The sequence below is a fragment of the Herpailurus yagouaroundi genome, unplaced genomic scaffold (genome assembly GCF_014898765.1).
Source record: "Herpailurus yagouaroundi ecotype Mexico unplaced genomic scaffold, PumYag 186, whole genome shotgun sequence".
Lineage (NCBI taxonomy): Eukaryota > Metazoa > Chordata > Mammalia > Carnivora > Felidae > Herpailurus > Herpailurus yagouaroundi.
Window position 1 is genome coordinate 32,802,978 of NW_024412417.1, and position 20,531 is coordinate 32,823,508.

A 20,531-nucleotide genomic window follows, 5' to 3' on the forward strand; every position below is an offset into this window, starting at 1 on the left:
CAGGGTACCAGCCGCTGGGCTCAGCCCAAGCAGTGTTCCCACTTCACCCTGGCCTCTCCTCCCAGGAGCTGCCTGAGAATGAACTTCTGCACCCGCCCCTCAGCATCTGCGTGGTGGACTGGAGGGCTTTCGGGAGGAGCACCCTGGTGGGCACCTACACCATCAACTGCTTGAAGCAGTTTTTGTGTAAATCCAAGGAGCCCCTGGCCCTCACCTCACAGGTGGACGGAACCCAAGCTGAGCAAGGTAGGAAGTGCCTTCTAGATTTTCTGGAGCTTCAGACTCCAAAGCCGTAGTGCCTGCAGGGTTCTGCTATGGGACCCCGCACGAAGAGGATGCCCCACGGTCAAGTCAAGCGGAGCTTTCTGAAGACTTTGCTCCCACAGTGCCCTCAGCTCCTTTAGCTGCCAGATTCCGACTCTAAGAATGACACCAGGGTCAGCTCCTCTAAGAGGGCTTCCACGAATATTACTCCAGCTCCCTCCCGCCTCTGCTCCCTGACATTTTTCTTTGCTTGCTGTTACTTTGATTTGTTCCATTTTGGATCTCAGGGGCAGAGTTGAGTTAACTGCACTTCTCTGTTCATGCTGTGCAGTCATCATTGGTCTGGTCCAAGCTTCTGTTTCTCTGTTTCATACCACTGCCCCCCTGTGCCTTATTCCACATCCCTTCTCCCAACCCCCTGCCCACCACAGGCCCCACACTGCCCCTCTTTGTAAAATTCCAGTCCATTTAATCGACGTATATAATATAATGCTATGATCTTCATTTGGTTTCGTACTCTTGTTGCTCAAAGCTATGCTTTAAAACCTATTCATGTTGCTGCGTGTACATTAGCTTGTTTCCCCCACCTGCTGATCTACCCCACACTGCTTTTCCTTTCCCCTGAGATTGGACCCCTAGGCTACCTCCACCTCCCAACTTCCACGAATGATGCTGTTGTGAATAGCGAGTGCTGCCCAAGGGAGGATCCTGCGGGGGATTTTCTTTGGAATACACATCCAGGAGTGAGATTACAGACTCACAGGGAATGTGCAGATGTAATTCCACCAAGTACTGCTAGAGGGCGCTCTAGAGAGCTGTGCTGGTCTACACCAGTCTACACCAGTCTACATAGCTACCATTCTGCATCTGGAGTACCATTTTCTTCTTCCCCAATGCCAGCTGCCGTTACCCAAATTTCTGAGTTTTTGTTTTGGTTTGGTTTGGTTTTTGCCCCTCTGCTGGGTATAAAGTAGTATCTCATTTTGATTTTAGCCTGATTGTCTCTGATTACTACTGAATTTTACACATCTCTTCACATGCTTTTGCCGTGTTGATCTCCCTCCTGTGACTTGCGTACTCACATCCCTGACTCATGTTTTATGTATTTTAAAAAACATTTGATTTTTTTGTATATTCTAGATGTTACTATCCTGTCGATTATATCTTCTCCTAGTCTGATAACTGCTAACCTGCCTGTGGTCTCCATCTTTGAACAGAAATTCTTAATTTAAATGTAATCCTATCCATCTGAATTTTTAACTTCATGTCTTGCTCTTTCAGAATTTTGTTAGAAAACGCTTTCTTAATTCTTGGTCACAAAAATGTTGTTTTGTATTTTCTTCTATTAGTGTTATGTTTTTAACTTTCACATTAGATCTTCAGTTATTTGTGTTTATATATGGTTTAAGATAGGGATCCTGCTACATTTCCCTCCATAGCAACATCGCCCCCCCACCCCACCCCCAAGAGTATCCTGGCTTTCCCCATTGTCGTGTGCTGTCAGCTTTTTCACGAATCAAGTAGCCATACATCCCTAGTCTGTTTTTGAGCTTTCTATTCTGTCCCACTGATCTTTCCAACTCTGTGCCCAGCACAGAGTAGATGCCCATTAAGTGTTTGTGGAATTGCACCTGCATTGAAAAGTTAGCAACTGGGGAAGAGAAACTCTGAAGGCCACGCAGCCATGGAGGATCCCAGCTGGGAAATATTTCTAAGTACTGGATTCTGCGGCACAAAATGGAGACAAGAGGACCCTTGGCAAGAAAGGACAGTGTTATGACCTTTGTATTGGATTGACAGTCCAGTTAAAAATCTCACAAAGTCCAGGAACCTACCCCTGTGTCTTGACAAGCACATGTTCTCATGTGCCCAGAGTCAAGCTTGCAGTTAGGAGTTCACAGACCTCTGGAGCGTCCGAAGTTTCCTGGAGTTAACTGGCACTGGGAAAAAACAATCCGTACAGAGGGTCTGTGTCCTAAACCTTGATATGTATTTTCCTTATGACCACGGTTATTTAAAATTAGTCTGAAGGATCAATAGTAAGTACAGCCATAATTGATTCCTGATGCCTTACCTCATGATCTCACTTATCCCCCAGTGAGATGGGTTGGGGTTTTTTTTTCATCTTTTCTTTTTCATTTTTATTTATTTTTGAGAGAGAGAGAGAGACAGAGTGAGAGTAGGGGAGGGGCAGAGAGAGAGGGAGGCACAGAATCGGAAGCAGGCTCCAGGCTCTGCGTTGTTAGCACAGAGCCTGATGTGGGACTTGAACTCACAAACCCGTGAGATCATGACCTGAGCCGAAGTCAGATGCTTAACTGACTGAGCCACCTAGGTGCTCCGGGTTGTTTGTTTTTGTTTTTTTTGTTTTTTGTTTTATTGTCATTTTATAAATAAGGAAAATGAGATTCAGAGATGTTACGAACTTGCCATATTTGAATCTAGAACTGTTTGATTCCCAGGAATGGGTCTCTGAAATGGCCACCCTGTTTAGCAGCCCAGTTTCCTGACCTGATGTATTTCCATTTCAGCTGCTTCAGATTCGCTAGTAGCCGCTGAGCCCTCTGGATCCCTCAGCTCCTCCCAGGAGCCGCCAACAGATCAGATCTATGTGGATGTTGAGCCTCCTCCCACCGTGGTACCTGACTCTGCCCAGATTCAACCAACCAGCATGGTTGACATCCCTGACTCATCTCCTATGCTTGAGCCTGAACCCAAACCTGCAGACGAGGAGCCACCAAAAGATGGCAAAGCTAAGGTCAGAATATAACCCCTCCTCGTATTTACAAGGCTTTGCACCGGAGGCTTGATACGAATCCTCCCACCTGCCAGCTGTGTGACCAGGAGCAAGTAACTTCGTGTTTCTGAGCCTCAGTTTCATCCGCAAAATGAGTATACTGATACCTACTTCACAGCATTGCTGTAGAGTCAGAGAAGTCAGTGTATATGAAATTCAAGTGCTAGTCAACTGTGGCAGTCACATTTAATTGAACAGAAACTGCTCTCAATTCATTAGCATGGAAAGACAATAGTTTCCTTCCTTATCTAGGCCTATTCCGCAAATATTTAGAACCTACTTTGTACAAGGACAAGTAAGACCAGAAAAAAAAAAAAGCTAAAGTCTCTGGAATCTAAAGAGAAATGAGACTCCTCATCCTCAGCTGAGTTTCTGGAAAGCAAGATTAAGAAATACACGAAGAGCCATAAAACAAGAATGTGATGAATCTTTCTAAGTCCTAAGTTTGAGTGCAAAATCCGGGTGCATCAACCAAATGAAGAAGGCAGTGGTTTGTTGTTGTTTTTTTTAAGTTTTTAGCATTTATTTAATTTTTGAGAGAGAGAGACAGACAGACAAAGTGTGAGTAGGGGAGGGACTCAGAGAGAGAGGGAGACACAGAATCCAAAGCAGGCTCCAGGCTCTGAGCTGTGAGCACAGAGCCTGATGCGGGGCTCAAACCCATGAACCTTGAGATCATGACCTGAGCTAACGTCAGACACTTAACTGACTAAGTCACCCAGGATCCCCAAGAAGGAGGCAGTTTTAAGAAAGCTGAGGGGTTGCCTGCCCAGCAAATGGTAAAGGCTGAAATGAAAAGCAGAGTAAGACAGATTCATGGATATTTGCTCAGGCTGTTCCTATCTTACCTATGTTCATTGTGACCCTCCAGAGCACCTCAGGGGGTTCTCTGTACCCCACCAGCATTGCACCTGCCACTTTATGTTGGAATCCCCAGTTTAAGTGTGTGTTGCCACCATAAAAGTGTGGGCCCTGCCAGGTCACAGATAATTTTTTAAAAAATCCTTGTGCCTCCTGTACTCGATAAAGTGCCTGGCACATTGAAGGTACTCAAGAGATGTCTGAGAGCAAACAGATGATGAGTATGTGATGAGTCTGTCGTAGGACCCCTGTCTTCTCCCCAAATGCCTCCTTTCTGCTGTTTACGTATCGTTGTCTCTCCTACACTGCCTTCCTTATGTTGTCGGTATCGCTGATTTGCACCCATTCGAATTAGAAATCATGCTAAAGGGAAATTGTCTACATGATGTCACTTAATCCTCACAACAGTGAAGGAAGCAGGTATGAATGTCCCCTAGTTGAGGACGCTGAGAATCTGAAAATTTATATTGACTGCTTGGCAGCTAACGCCTTTTCTGCCATAGCGCACTATTAAGATCCCCAAATGTGGGGATAGTTTCTCACTCCCCTTGGGTCCCCAGAGCCAAGCGCAACATCTCACATGTCTGTGTTTAAGTGATAATAAATGTTTGCCGAATAAATGAGTGAGTGGATGGGTGGGTGATGAAAGGGTCATTTACTGAAGTGGTACAGAGAGCCTCGGCCACAAAATCCACCCATGCCTCCATCTGTTCTGTTCTTCAGGAAACCAGCCAGCCAGCCACCAGGCCTGACTAATAATCCATCCCTCATTCCTTGCCAGAATGTTAGGAAACCTACCCGAAGGTCAACCAAAAGGAGAAGGAGGACCATAGCGGATGAATCTGCTGAAAACGTCATTGACTGGTGGTCCAAATATTATGCCTCCCTGAAGAAAGCACAGAAGGTAGGGTCTCCCCTGGCTGTGACAGTCAAGGGATTTGATAAGAAAACACAGCACCCTCCGCCCCCCTCAATTCCACATTATCCCCTTTTAGATCCCGCTATAGGTAGGGCCTTCTCAGGTGTGATTCTGTTCATTGCGGAAAGCTTCAAAGCCTGGAAGGACCAGGGGTCCCGAACTGCAAAGTCTTCACCCTCTGGCCGGGGCTGACCTTCGGATGCAGGCTCTGTTGTCAATGCTGGAAGGATGTTCAGTCTGGCATAGCATCTGGAGATCTTCCCCCACGTCAGACTCATAAAGATCCAGCCACAAGCAAGGGGGTCTCTAGATAGATGGGCATAGCGATGGGGGCTTCAGGTGCATCTGGAGATACCCAGATCAGAGGGCCCCCCAGTCTCCAGCAGGATTCTAACGTCATATGGGAAGCTATCAAGAAGAGGCAGAGGACCTGGCCTTAGCGAATGGGAATAATCAGCAGGTTGCCAAAGCAGGGCCTCGTACACATGGAACAAAAAAGGGATTGAGTTATAAAGCAGGAGAACCACTGGAAAGTGGGTCAAGAGATTCAAGGGAAAGCCCAGTGGCCGAATTTGGTAAAACTTCTCATCCTCGAGTCAACAAGGAAAGGAAAATTAGTCACATGTATCATCACATTCAATTGAATAGAAACTCTTCTGATTCTTGCATTGGGAAAGCCCGTAGTGCCTTCAACTAGGACCTCCCATGAATACTGATGTATAGTTAAATAAACAAACCAAATGGTGGTCCCTGCCTCCCAACTCCCTCCTGCTGCTGCAGGGCACGCGACCACCTCTAGGGAGGGCTCAGCCCTCTCCCCTTGCTCTGCTAACCTCCCCGACCCCTGGGACAACCCCACGGCCTGGCATGACGGCAGGTAAGATCCACGGTGCAGACTGGGTGATATTCCAGAGAGGTAGAAAAATAGGGGGAGAGAGGTAGTAGCTGAGAAGGGGCTGGGCACAGAAGACGAGGAAGCGTGCAGCCTGCTGGCTCTTTTCTTGGACACGGGGGCACCTCTTCCGTAGGGCCGGCCATCTCGCCGCAGTCAGGTTCCAGGTCTGTCAGCGAGACTTCACTTGGGGACAGTTTGCATAGTCTTAGGATGGCGTCTCTGAGAATGCAGAGGGGCTGTTTGCAGTCAGGATCCACACATGAGGCATGGCAGTGTCATAATCTTATCTCCTTCTTCTCTCGAAGGAGAAGGAGAGAAATCCCACGGAGAAAAGAGGCAATGCAGGTAAGGTGCTGTCCTACAGGTATGTGAGCGTGGAATCTCCCACTGGGGAGAGAAAATTTCTAAAAGGAAGCAGTGAGAAGCATGGTAGGTCTCTGCTCCTTTGTTTCCCCAGTGAGTAACAATCTCTGTATAAAGAACAATACTGTATAAAGGTCACGTAGCTAGTTTGAGCTGGACTGGGACCAGGTCCCAGGGCTCCTGAACTCAGTTCGGTGCTGGAACCGCCCCTCTGGCTCCTGTCTTGATGTAGAAACAGCAGGGCAAAAGCAGGAGGAAGCTGGCGTGACGGGCCAGCACCGGTGTGGTGAGATTTCATAGAGGCGACCTGGATTTTAGGTTCCCAACCCAGTTTACGAGGATCGGGTAGATCTGGCTTGGTAGAAATTCGGATGAAAGAGACCGGGATTTGAAATGACCAACAAGGGTAGGCCTTGGCCTAAAATCAATAGTGACAGCAAGTGGCCGGTGCTGTTTCAGGTGAGCTTGAGAGAAATAGGAAAACCAGAACCAGGCTCACTCGGTTCCTGGGGCCACTCCTAATTGGCAGATTTAATCCCAAGACCAACCTCATGACATTAGCAAGAGCATCTTCACTTTGCAGATGATGAACCAGAGGTTCAAAGAGGTTGAGGAGCCCTCTCAAGTTTACATGGCTGGAAAATAACAGAGCCAGGGGTCTGCTTCAGGCGGTCTTTTCCTTAGAGACTGCTCCTGGAAGATTCCTGAGTAATCTCTCTAACTACATTTGTGACTTGCTGCAAGACCCTTAGCATATCGAGCCTCAGGTTGCTGAACTAGTTGAATCTCAAGTCCCTAAGCAGATCTAAGAGCAAATACAACTAAAAGCTTTGGAGTCTGTCCAACTTGGGTCTGTTCTTAGCTAGTTGGATGACTGGGCAGCTTACTTACTTCCCTCTCTGTGCCTAGTTTAATGAATTCCTACATATACCAGGACAGGCCAGCACATTGCCTGGCCCCGGGGGGGATCTGATGTCGTTGCATTGCTATGTGAGTGACATCTCCTCCCAATCCTGCAGCGAAATGTTGCTATTTCTTTTTGGAAACAAAAGTCATGCCAGAACAAAGGGAAAGAGGGAGTTTGACTTTGTTCCTTCTCGACAGCCCTGAGAAGCCTAACAATTTCCATTAAATACCCACAGGGGTGAAACCAGACGAGGTGGTGGTAAATATAGAAGATGGGCCGAAGAAGAAGAAAGACAAAATGCTCAAGAAGAAACTCAAAGAAGAAATCCCCAACCTGGCGGTCTTGCAGGTGTGTGGCCACAGCCTTCTTGGCCATGGATGGGGTGGGAGGCTCTGGAGGCGGGTTCTGTTATTGCGTCAGTCAACCCTAGTAATGCCTTTGTCTGAACTAACTTCCTTTGTCTTCATTACAATCACGGATGCAGAGAAATGAACCTTAACAAGCATGCAAGCCCAAACAATGGAGCTTGCTGATTTTCTGTTTTCTATGTCCTCATATTAAGAAGGGGCATAACTTATATTGGTTAACTTGGATCCAGCAAGGTAATTTGCAGTGGATGAGTTCCCCTCGGCTCAGCTCTCAGAGATGGACATTATCATGCTCAAAATATGATCAAAATAGCAGGACTTTTTAACTCTCCCTACAGTCAGCTCTGTCAGACCAATCTTAACATTAGTCAGAGGCTATTAGCTAGAGGCATATTTATGGATATGAAAATTGGGAGTATTGAGGCTCCTGGTTGGCTCAGTCAGTTAAGCATCCAGCTCTTGATTTTGGCTCAGGTCATGATCTCATGGTTCTTGGGGTCGAGCCCTGAATTAGACTCTTCACTGACAGCATGGAGCCTGCTTGGGATTCTCTCTCTCTCCCTCTTTCTCTGCTTTCCCCCTGCTCATGTGCGTGTACACTCTCTCCCTCTTTATCTCAAAATACATAAGCAAACTTTAAAAAAAAAAAAGAAAAAAAATTGGGAGTATGAAAATTACATATAACAAATTTGGATAAGTAATTTTGATAGGAAATTTGACTATGTGATTCAATTATATTACCAAACCTAAAACTCAACTTGATTTTGCATTTCTAAAGTGTATATAAATAACTTCACACTTGAAAAATCCATGACTGTATGTATGGTAACAAAAACAAATATTGTCACCTTATGTGTAAAGAATTAGGTGCTTAATGAACATTTGCTGATTTGAATGTCTTCAGAATATTAGTCTATGTCCAACAACAAAATGACATCAATTCGCTATAAAAAAGTTTCTCATATTTATAGCCATATAATTTTTTTTTTTAATTTTGGTGTAGCCACACTTGTTGGAACTTCAAAGTTTATCCAAAAGGTTTTATAAATTTCAGAGTGGTAGCTAGTTCTAGGAGTGCTGACTCAATCATATTCCTTATCTTGCTAACAATAAATTAACAGTGGCTTCTTAGATTTTTCCAGTGGGTGTATATCAAGGCTGGTTTTGGAGAATCTTGGCATTTCTCATTTAATCAGTCCTGGGCCTTCCTTCCTCTGATCTCACTCTTCTCCCTTCTCCCTAAAGATATATGATGGTGACCTTGAGAGTGAATTCAACCATTTTGAAGACTGGGTGAAAACCTTTGAACTCTTCAGAGGCAAATCTACAGAGGATGACCATGGCCTCGATGGGGACCGGGTCATAGGGAAGTTTAAGGCAAGTTCCAAAGTTAACTCTTTTATTTGGGTCTCCTGTCTGTAAAATGTCAGATACGACTCGGTTCTGTTAATGAGACTGCGGTGTGGGAAGTATGTAAGAAGATCCCTTAGTCTGTACACAAGACCCTTTCTAGAACTCAATAAGGCTTAGCCCTGTCTTTTGAGATATTTGGTTTGTGGCCAGGGAAGTGAGTTGGAACTCAATCTGATGGGATATAAGGAGATAGAGCTGTTACCGAAAAGGATCACTGAATTTTATTTTGCTTCTTCCGCCCCTGACCTACCCAGTATATGATCTATACAGATCTACCAATTGGATAATTAAACCATCAAACAACACTAGCCCTTCATTCTGGCAGACTCCTGGTGGCAGTACCACAAAGCAGGGGTCGGCACTTACTCTGAACTGCGGTGTGCTTGGCCATGTGACGCAGGGCAGCATGTTGGAAATAGTGTAGGTACCGCAGTTCACCACTTCTCAATCTCATAATCCTAGCTAGCTTCATGATCTTGTACTTGACCTCCCTGAGCCTCAGTGGCGGCATCTGAAAATAGGAAATACTGCAGTCAGGCTTGAAGGAGGTGGTGGGAGAAAGTACCAGCTCAGTGCCCCTTTGTATAAGGTACTCAGCATCCTGTCTGATGCTCCTGTTCATGTTCCTCACCTGATAATGTGAGGGGGGTGTCACTGCACCAATACCGATTCCCTGATGTCCTGTGAAGAAGCTCAGATACAAGCAGGTTACGTGAACTGCCTGAGGACACCCAGAGGCAAAGGTAATGCCAGCCCAGGTCATGCTGGGTCCCAGGCGATGCTCATTTTTCCAGCACTATGCCCTCGATGGCTTTTGATGGCCACATGACCGTCTTGTTTCACTGAATCATGCTTTGCGGTTCCAGGGCTCTTTCTGCATCTACAAGAGCCCCACGGATTCCAGCATTGAGGACTGTGGGCAGCTGAGAATCCAGCAAGGGGTTCCTCCCAACCACCCGGTCAAAGTCCTGATCAGGGTGTACATTGTCGCGGTAAGCCACCCTTGTTTACTCTGAGGGACTGTCTTAATCTGCTCCAGCTGCCATAACAAAGTAGCACAGACTGGGTAACTTAAACAACAGACATTTATTTCCTCATGGATCTGGAGGCTGGAAGTCCATGATCAAGGTGCCATAAGAGTTGGTTTCTGATAAGGTGTCCCTTCCTGGCTCGTAAATGGCCACCTCCTTACTGTGTCCTCACATGGCCTTTCTTCTGTGCATGTGTACGCACACACACACACACACACACACGTGCACACACAGCGAGGGTGAGTGAGTGAGCAAGAGAGTGAGAGAGAGACAGACAGACAGGGAAGGGGAGACCTGGTATCTCTTCCTCTTCTTATAGGGCACTAGTCCTGTTGGATTTGGGCACCACCCTTATGACCTCATAGATCCTTAATTAGCCCCCTAAAGGCCCTATCTCCAAATACAGTCACATTAAGGGTTAGGGCTTCAACACAGCATTTTGAGAACACACACTGCAAACCATAACAGGGGTATGAAGTTTGGTTGGTAACATGCACATTTGCTGGCTTTTCACTTAGGGAAGATACTTCCCGGGCAGGTAAGACAGCTCTGGGTGGCTTCATTTGCTCTCTGTGGGTGCCTGATAGCTGGAGAGCAAACCAAATTAAGACTGGAACAGGAAGCTCACAGGCAAGAGAGCAGAACCAGGGCCGACCAGGGCAGCCGTCACTGTGAAGTCCTCCCCCATGGCGATGCCTCTCCACTGTTGCAGTGAGAAATTTCATTTCAAGTGTATTTCCAAGAAAAATATTGCTTCTGCTCTAGGCTTCTTGTTTTCTGATAATGAGAGCACTACACTTTTTTTTTCTTTTTGTAAGTTTTTGTTTAAATTCCAGTTCGTTAACATACGGTGTAATACTGTTTCAGGTGCACAATTTGGTGATTCAACACTTCCATACATCACGCGGTGCTCATCAGGACAAGTGCCCTCCTTAATCCCCATCCCCTGTTTCCCCCGTCCTCCCACCCGCCTCCCCTCTGGCAACCAGCAGTTTCGTCTCTGCAGTTAAGAGTCTGTTTCTTGGTGGAGAGCACTACACTTTGATTATGAAACTTTTTGACCTGATTGCCTGGAAGCTTGGGGCCAGATCTAATGTTCAATCAAAGCAAATCTCTGCTGAACCTTTGTGGCTCATGCATTTGTTTTCATCTCCTGCCCTTGGAGTTGATTTTCATAATCTTATTTGATTGCAGTAGTCTTACTTTAGACCAAGTCCTTGCTTAAATTGCCTACACCCTTTTTTAGAAACATAAATGAAGCATAAAACAAAGATAAATTATTTACTAATACTCAGGGAAAATGAAAATGTTGCCTTTCCATGATGCGGTCTCCATGTGTCCTCTGCAGCACCATGTGTCTGGCATGTTCTAATCATCAAGGATGTGGTGATCAAAACAAAACAAAACAAAACAAAACAAAACAAAACAAAACAAGGTCTCTGCCCTCAAGGAAGTGACAATCTAGTTGGAAAGATTAGAAGTACTTATAAAGAATCATTGGCAGTTCTGGGTCATCTATATTAAACACCCACCCATAGGATAGTTTAGACTACCTTTTCAACATTTTGTTCAGGAGGTCACTCATGGCATGGGAGAGATCATTAATATGCATTCCTCAGGAAACAGACCCTATGTTCAAATAACTTTGAGAAATAGTGCACATAATAATTTTTCCCTTTCCCAACCCCTGAGATGCACAAAGCCCATTAGCACATTCAAGGTATGAGAGAATTCCAGAAGGAAAGAAGCCTATTTAACTATTGAATATTTAGCAGCATTTCCTAAACTTCTTGCCCCACACCTTTATTCCCCCCTCTGCAGAAAATCCCACAGAACTATGGTTCTCTGGAACATATTTTGGGGAATCCAGAAATAGAGGGTAGGAACAGTAGGAAGGAGAGGGAGAAATATCTTGGACCACAGAGATTGGAGAGGATTATTATTTATTTGCTCATTCGGCAAATATCCACAGCACGCATTTCATGTGTCTGGTATCCTATAGACAAAGGCCAGGGGTACGGATGAGGCTCCTGCTCAGGAAGCAGCATGGGGGTGGGAGGGTGTGGGCTGGAACTGGAGGACGGGCGGGGCTTGGACAAATGGAGAGTAAGTCGGTGGTGGCCCTGGTTGCAGAGAAGATAGATTCCCTGCAATTAGGGACAGTCAGTGAGTTTCACTGGCAGTGCTAGTAACAGTGATTGTGTGATTTGCTCTCTCATGCTAAGATTTAATCAACGAACTAAATAATAAGTTAATTTCGTTTAATAAAACATCCAAGGATGTAAAAAATAATACGACTTAAAAGTTACATCGAAAAAGAAATCAAATCTCCTCACCTCTGCAATTCTATGCCCAGAAATAACTTACTTTTCTTATGAATATGTAAACACATCCAGATCTATAGTTGACCCTTGAACAACATAGTGGTGAGGGGTGTCAACCCCTCTCAGTGGAAAATCCATGTATAACTTTTGACCCCCCCCAAACTTACCTCCTAATAGCCCACTGTTGACCGGAAGCCTTCCTGATTACATAGACAGTCAATTAACATGTATTGTGTATATCATTTGTATCATATACTGTATTCTTACAGTAAAGTAGGTTAAGTGTCTCACTCTTGATTTCAGCTCAGGTCGTGGTCTCACGGTTCATGAGTTCGAGCCCCGCGTCGGGGTCTGTGCTGACAGTGTGGAACCTGCTTGGGATTCTCTCACTCCCTCTCTCTCTCTGCCCTCCCCCACTCATGTTGTCTCTCTCTCTCTCAAATAAATAAACATTTAAAAAAATCATAAGGAATAGAAAATACATTTACAGTATTATGCTGTATTTATTGAAAAAAAACCTATGTGTAAGTGGACCTGCACAGTTTAAACCCATGTTTTTAAGAATCAACTGTATTTATACTAGTCTATAGCTACATCCAAGTGTTTACTTAACAGAGTCTTGCTTCATGCATTACATAGTAATCTCTCTCTTTTTTTTTAAGTATCACCTGGATATTTTCCAGATCAGTACATACAGGTGTTCCTCTTTTTTGTAGTAGCCACGTAGTGTTTTCTTGAATTAATGTAGTATCCATTTATTCATCCTTTCAACAAATCCTAAGACCCTGTTCTAGGTCCTGGAGATAATATAATGAATGCGATAGACCGTGCTCTTGCTCTGATGGAAATTACATACCAGCCAGGGGTGGTGTGGGGATGAAGACAGCATAAAAAATCAACAGAGGAACGGATAACTGAGATGAATGTCGGAGATAACTGCCACGTAAAGAATTAAAATTCAAGGGGCGCCTGGGTGGCGCAGTCGGTTAAGCGTCCGACTTCAGCCAGGTCACGATCTCGCGGTCCGTGAGTTCGAGCCCCGCATCAGGCTCTGGGCTGATGGCTCAGAGCCTGGAGCCTGTTTCCGATTCTGTGTCTCCCTCTCTCTCTGCTCCTCCCCCGTTCATGCTCTGTCTCTCTCTGTCCCAAAAATAAATAAACGTTGAAAAAAAAAATTAAAAAAAAAAAAAGAATTAAAATTCGATGATGTGACGAGAGCAAATGAGGAAAGGGGTGTTTTGGATTGAGTTTCTCCCTAAGTAATTGACACACAGGTTGTTTACAAATGTGGCTCTTAAACAGCGCCCAAATGAACATCCTGGAAAATAGAGCTCTGTGTGCTTCTACATTCCATCTGTAGGCCAGAGTCCTAAAAATAGGATCGTTTCTCACTCAGCTCTCATCTCTGCAGAATTTCTCCATTTTATCACTCCTCTCCAGCCCCCTCGCCGGGTCTTCCCTTACAAAGCATTTCCCTGTGGTGAGTTAAGGCCCGGCTTGTCTGGAAGCAGACCTCACTCTGAGAAACAGACCATTACTCACCTGGCCAGTGCTAAATGCAGGCCTGATGGAGTCATGGATTCAGAGCCCATCAGTTGTGGGGTGAGCCTTTAGGTGCCCCCTTCCCCATGATTTTACGGATAGATGCCCAAGATCACATAAGACATGGGATCAGAACTCAAAGTCATGCCTTCTGGCTCCTGTCCAGCATGGTGCTCGTTACTCTGTCAAGTGCTACTTTCCACTGGGGAGATGACTCTAGGGAAAGTTCGACTTGAGAAAAGCTGATAAGTTTTCTTTCAGCGGTAGAATGGAGAGGCTAAAGCGGTGGTTCTTAACGTTGGCTGCACACTAGAATCATCTAGAGAGCTTCTAAAAGTCCCAAAGCTCAAGGCCGATGAAATTAGAATCTGCGGATGGAACGCGGGCATCCATATTTTTTAAAACTCCCAGGTGATCTGAGTGTGCAGGCAATGTTGAGAACCACTGGGCCACAGGGGTTCTCTTTCTCCTCTCCAGGCATTTAATCTCAGCCCAGCTGATCCGGACGGCAAAGCAGATCCCTACATTGTGATCAAGCTTGGCCAAACAGAAATCAAAGACCGGGACAAATACATCCCCAAACAACTGAACCCAGTATTTGGAAGGTCAGTGGCTATCTGGGTTGTGATGTGCCGTCCTGTGTGCATTTGCTCCTGCTGTGTTTCTGTGGGGGGACTGGTGTGTATGTTGTGTGTCTGAGTGAATGTGGCAAGAGGTTAAGAGCTGACCTCTGCCTTTGGTAACAGCCAATCAAACCTAACCTTAGTGGAGAAGGGCCAGATTCTTTCTTTGGTCCCTTTAGGAATTTGGTTATGCCCATAGTTTTCCAAGAATAGTTTTCCTCGATCTCAAATTTAAGAGGAACCTTGAATGGTCATCAGATTCAGCCTCCTTCCTTTGGACAGAGAGATTTCCTTTTTACAAAAGGCAAGTGCAGCCCAGAAAGGTTTAGAAACTTATTCAAGTTCACACAGCTCATGAGTAGGGGAGAAGGGGCCACACCTTTGGTCTTCTGTCTCCTATCAAAGGGATTTTCCATCCTATAATTTTGCAGCTCATTTGAGGTGACCCCTGAAGTAAACCAATTGAACTGTGTCCTCTGCTTGTGTTTTGCTTTCCTGCGAAGTGTTACAACAGGCGTTGCATTTGTGCACGTTCAGGTGGATGAGGTGTTCTCCGGTTCACAGCAACCCTACTGCCCCTGTTTGTCTTCTAACAGGAGGCGGCACATGTTTGTGTTCTCTCCTTGGGTTTGTGGACCTGCTACCTATGGAGTCAGGTAGATGTGGGTTACGTTCTGCCACGTATAGGCTGTGTAACTTCATGCAGGAGACTTAACCTCTCTGATCCCAGTTTTTCGATCAAACACGAATAATGACACTTGACTCCCAGTGACCTTTAAATGATTAAACATACAGCACGTTGTCCCCACTAGCACATAAGTTGATACTCAGAACACACTTGCTTCCTTCCTCTCCCCCGTGCTAATCATTTTAGCAATGGATTCGTCCTAACTTTATTCAATTTCTCTTTTTCTTGCATAAATAACAAGGAGCGTGAGATGAACTCTCCATCAGCCTCATTTAGGTTCATTTACACTTTGGTGATCACAGTGGACCCTCTGACATTTGATCAGAACCAACCTCTTAACACTTTATTGCTCTGGAGGAAATGAAGCAATAAGTGATCTTGCCTGTTCCCATTAATGAGAATGAGTAAAACAGTGGTGCCAGGGAAACTTGCCCTTGCTTCCCTGATGCAGAGATGACCTTTATTATTGCCTTCCTTTTCTGTAACTAGCACTTCATTTCCCAGGTCCTTTGTAGTCACTTTTTATTAGCTACCGCAGTGCCATGAATTAGACTGGTTTCATGACCCCCGTTTATGGCTGTGGTAAACAAAAGAAGAGGATGATGGAATATTCCCTCCAGCCTCTGGCACGGTGGTACCTCTTCTGGAAGCCCTCCATGCATAGATGTTTTGTTGGACGTGTTTCTCATTGTTACTCAGGGACAGAATTTGCTGGCTCAGTCCTGCGTGTTCCAGCAGGCAAAGTAGAGGGCCCCGGTGCCTGACCTGGGGTCTGGGGAATCCCTCTTTGCGACCTCGCTGAATGAGGATGTCACGGGCTCCACCCCGTGATGCCCCCGGCACCTTGCCTGCTTTCCTTTCCTTCATAGTCTCTGACATACCTTGATCTGCTTCTGTGTTTTTTGGCTGTCGCTCATCTCCCCACAAGAGGGTAAGCTCCATGTGAGCAGGGACTTGGTCTAGTCTGCTCAATGCTGCATCCCTAGGACCTACAACAGAGCCGATAAATGCTCAGCAAGTATTTGTAGAAAGAATGCATGAATGGATGAACAGATGGATGGATGAACCTTCAGTTTCCAGTCAGATTTAATGGGCCCTGACACTCTGCATCATCCTGAGGTGGTGCATGTCCACAGACTTTGGCATTTCCTCATTTTCTTAACTCACAGTGCCTGGCACACAGTGAGTGCGTAATAAATGTCAAATGAACAAATGAATACATAAAAGAATGGATGAATGGGACATCTTTCCTCTGAAGCTTAGAGGTACTGAAGTGTTTCGATAAGGCCCCATTTTTACCCATTTCATGATGCTTTCCCTCTCTCTCTTTTTTTTTAAGTCATTTCTATACCCAACGTGGGTCTCAAACTCACAACCCTGAGATCAAGAGTCGCATGCTCCTCTGACTGAGCCAGCCAGGTGTCCCAAGGCCTCCTCATTTCTCAACCACCGTTATATTTAGAGGTAGTATCTCATTGGCACACAAGTTGATATAAGCCTAGCTTTTCCCCCAGTGACTGGAAGTCCAACCATGGTGAGCTATTTTGGGTAGCTCTCTTAATGACACTCCAGTGAAAAGTCAGGAGAGGTTAATCTATGAACACTCCACTTGGGAAGACGGACCAAAGCAACTGGGTCTTCTGTCATGGTTGCCAGGGTAGTTAAGCACTTAACAAGTCTTCCTTGCTGGTAGCAGCTGTGTGACAGCCAGCCCCAGAGATAGTGGCTGGAGACTTCCTTGTGAGACACGTCCAGAATATCAAGTATAGTTGGGAATCGACATCTCGGAGCCCCAGGCAATGCTGTGCCTTCCAGTGGAAGACACGTGGGTTTCTTCCCCGAACAGCCCTATCTCTAGACCTGCCGAGTCTGTTACAGTCAGTGGAGCTGTGGTGTTTTTGCTTCTTTCTCTCGGGAGAGGGTTAATTGGCTCAGGGCTGTGCTGGGATTGGAGTGGCTGCCACAGTGGAGGGTGAGAGCCAGGGCTAAGTGGGTCTGACCGCAAGGCAGCAGCCCAGACAGGCCTGCGGACGTGGAAGGAAGTAACGGGGCCTTCCGTTCTCCCTTCCTTCCCTTCTCCTCTTGGCCCCTCGCTCACAGACCAGCCCACCCCACCTGTCCCAGGGCAGCCAGAGTTAGAAACAGCTGGAGAACACTGGTGCGTCCTTGACTATGCTTTCGAGAAGACACTTGGCCAAATCCATTCAAAACGTATTTCTTAATTATCTCCTCTAATGTTCAGCAGCATGGATAACACATTGTCCCAGGAAACCCCACAGCACTGTTTTTCCTTTCAGCACCTTGCATTGGTGTGGCATCAGGGAATGAGCTCAGAGCTAGGGGGTCAGGGAGCTGGCACTGATCCTAGTTTGACCTGATTAATGGTCAGGTGCAGGCAAGTCACTTATGTTCTCTGGGTTTCAATTTCCTTATCTGTAAAGTGAAGAGGTTGGATGTGCTGATCCCTGAGATCCCTTCCAGTTCAGAGGAACATTCAATTGTGTGCTCTCTGCAGGAAAAGCAAGGGCTTCAGCAGTGCAGCTGAAGGAGGCAGGTCTCTGTTGTCGAGGGGCTCAGAATTTTCCAGAGATGGCTTTGTAGTCCTGCAATTCTGTTTTTGGGATTTTCCATCTTCTGAGGGGTTTTCATTTAAAACAAACTCAGCTGACATTCTCTGACAAAGGAACAATGAAGGGGAAAGGGAATGGCAATGATTGGGGACCAGTTGAATACCTGGACGCTAAATGTGTGGTTTGTGTGAACAATATCACATGTAACGACCATGCTATATTGCAAAGAAGACATATTGATCCCCACTTACACATAAGGAGGCTGAGAGGGATGAAATAACTTTCCCAAAGTTTTAAACCTGGGAAGTTACAGATTCAAATCCAGAATTAGAAGTTAGGGGACACCTGGGTGGCTCAGTCATTTGAACTTCTAACTCTTGATCTCCATTCGGGTCTTGATCTCAGGTTTGTGAGTTCAAGCCCCACGATGGGCTCCCCGCTGGGCATGGAGCCTACTTAAAAAAAAAAAAAAAGAAAAAGAAAACATTGGAAGCCAGTTCTGTTCAAGAGCAAACCCTCCAGATTTCTCACACCCATCTTGCCGTCACCCTGGATGATTGCAGGGTGCAGCCCATGGAAGGGGAGACTATGGGCTACTGGAAACTGACCACAGAATTGGAAATTGATCGAATCTCAATGAAACGCTAAACCAAATAAATACCTGCTAAGTATTCGTTGAGTTGCTGAGTGTTGAGCGAGTTCGTGAGAACCACAGGCTAGCTAAAAGCAGAGGTGGCAGACGCTCCCTGTGTTGCCAGATGCTGTTGACTCCTAATGCCTTTACTTGGACCACAGGTCATTTGAGATCCAGGCCACGTTCCCGAAGGAGTCCCTGCTCTCCATCCTCATCTACGACCATGACATGATCGGGACAGACGACCTCATTGGCGAGACCCGGATCGACCTGGAGAACCGCTTCTACAGCAGACACCGAGCCAGCTGTGGCTTGCAGAGCCAGTACGAGATGTAGGTTCTTCCTGCGGGGAGCTGGGAGGTGGGGGCGTGGGGAGAGGGGGCACTGCTGGTGTTCAGCAGCCGTGCCTCACACCGGCCTGCTCTGGGAAGGCCAGCTGGAATGTGCCAGAGGGGTTCCATGTCAGCAGGGCTGGTTGGGGAAATCGTTCACTGAACTCCAGGGTTGGGGCTGGGGAGGCAGTGCTGATTCAGAACCCAGGGCAGGGTCTTCAAGAGTCAAGAGCTGAATTATACACGTTCACTCAATTGGCCGGGCCCAGCGGGCAGACTTTCCTGGCGAAGACTGACGTTAGGAGAATTATTAGCAGAATACCAATACCCAAATCCCAGTCAATTATAATGAACTCTCCTGAGTGCTTGGGACATGGCAGACACTACACCTCATTCAGTTCTCTCAAGCCCGTGAGGTGCTATCCCTGCCTTACAAAGAGGGAGGAGTGGACCCAGCTCTGACTCTTTACAATGATTTTGAATTCTGCTTCATTTCAAAGTATTAGACTATCAGCTCTATATTTCCTTAAGTGTGTTTTATCTGATATCTCCAGAAAAAATAAAAACCTTACGAATGTCAGCCAGGAAAATATAAAAACATTCATTAGATGTCCGTGGTGTAATTTTAGAAATATTTGTCTTGAATGTAAAATAACATGTCCTCATTGCAGAAAATCGAGGAAATACAGAAAAGCACAAAGTTATGCTCAAACTATTCCACCCAGACATAACTTATATAAAAAAAAGTCTGCAGTATTTCCTTTCAGGATTTTTCCTATGCCATTTTCCCCCAAAGTTGGCCTCATACTATCTATCCATGTCATTTTGTAAGCTGCTTGTTGTCACCTACTCTTGTGAGCATTGGTGACACTAATTTAGTGTCATTAAGTATTTTTTGAAATCATTATTTTGATAGCCTAGAAATCCAGGTCAGTTTTGGGGACTCTGGTGAATGTATAACACCCCCCTCTGCCCCCGCCCCCGCCCCGGGGTGTTTACACATCCAAAGTACCTGAGAAGGTGCCCTTCAGAGAATGGTTGGCTCTTCTCGCTCTGAAGTCAGGGGAGGAAGCCACAGGCCAGTGTGGTGTCTCTTCTGTTCAGAAGAATTTCCTGATAGCAGAACTAACAGAGAGCAGGGTAGTTTAGTCAAGGGAGTTACAACCTTCGTTCGGTACATTTTTAAAAATAGGGGCGCCTGGGTGGCTCAGTCAGTTGAGCATCTGACTCTTGATTTCGGCTCAGGTCATGAGCTCACGATTTGTGGGTTGGAGCTCCACATGGGGCTCTGTGCTGGCAGCATGGAGCCTGCTTAGGATTCTTTCTCTCCCTCTCTCTGCCCCTTCCCCACTCATGCCTGTGCTCTCTTTCTCGGAAGAAATAAACTTAACACAAATAGATGAGAGCCCCCCCCCAAGAGCACCCCCAAACAAAACCAAACAGGAGCACCTGTTTCTGGGGAGGCCTGTGTATGTATGGCTCTGGGCATGGCTTGGATGAAGTTTTCAGGATCCTCATGCCTCTGGCACAATGTAGGAAAACCACTTTATAGTTAAGTTTTGATTGATTTAAATACTTAAGTTTCATTCTGATGGATCCTGTGTCCCAATGAGCAGAGAAGTCAAGCTCGTCTTGGTCGTGGCTCATAGGGAGCATTTCATTGCGAGTTAATATTTTTTAACCAAACAGCTGGTGTTTAAGGGAAGAAGGGGTTGGGAAGATTGAGAAACTAACCACCAGAAAAATCCCTGATTAGAGAAACAGCACACCTAGACTCGCTATACCTGTGACATGAGCCTCCACTAGGATTTTGGTGGGGGAAGAGGGGGAGAAAGGAGCAAAGAAATTGAAGGGATGAGCTAGGCTTTCCTCTTAGAAGAAGTAGTCAAATGGCACTTCCGCAAGGGACAGGACAAAAGCGGAACTGCATGCCAAGAAACCCATAGGGACAGAGAGCAGATGGCTGGCTGCCAATGGCTGAGGAGAGGCAGGGATTAAGG

The 20,531-nt window shown here is 46.0% G+C and overlaps 1 protein-coding gene and 1 long non-coding RNA gene across 2 annotated transcripts in view; one reads left to right on the forward strand and one right to left on the reverse strand.

The window, feature by feature from the left end:
- The window catches only part of FER1L6 (fer-1 like family member 6), a 121,777-nt gene that overhangs the window by 74,612 nt on the left and 26,634 nt on the right, over nt 1–20,531 (forward strand). Inside the window, exons 24-32 of the mRNA XM_040494368.1 lie at nt 66–246; nt 2,796–3,022; nt 4,704–4,826; nt 6,042–6,081; nt 7,242–7,354; nt 8,620–8,751; nt 9,654–9,779; nt 14,162–14,289; nt 18,361–18,531. Coding sequence (XP_040350302.1) covers nt 66–246; nt 2,796–3,022; nt 4,704–4,826; nt 6,042–6,081; nt 7,242–7,354; nt 8,620–8,751; nt 9,654–9,779; nt 14,162–14,289; nt 18,361–18,531 — 1,241 coding nt within the window. The remainder of the gene's footprint in view (nt 1–65; nt 247–2,795; nt 3,023–4,703; nt 4,827–6,041; nt 6,082–7,241; nt 7,355–8,619; nt 8,752–9,653; nt 9,780–14,161; nt 14,290–18,360; nt 18,532–20,531) is intronic.
- On the reverse strand, nt 11,745–19,765 carry LOC121042950 (uncharacterized). The gene is made up of 2 exons (XR_005796555.1): nt 19,544–19,765; nt 11,745–11,965 (listed from the first exon to the last, which is right to left on the reverse strand). It is a non-coding gene; the product is annotated as an uncharacterized LOC121042950 (long non-coding RNA).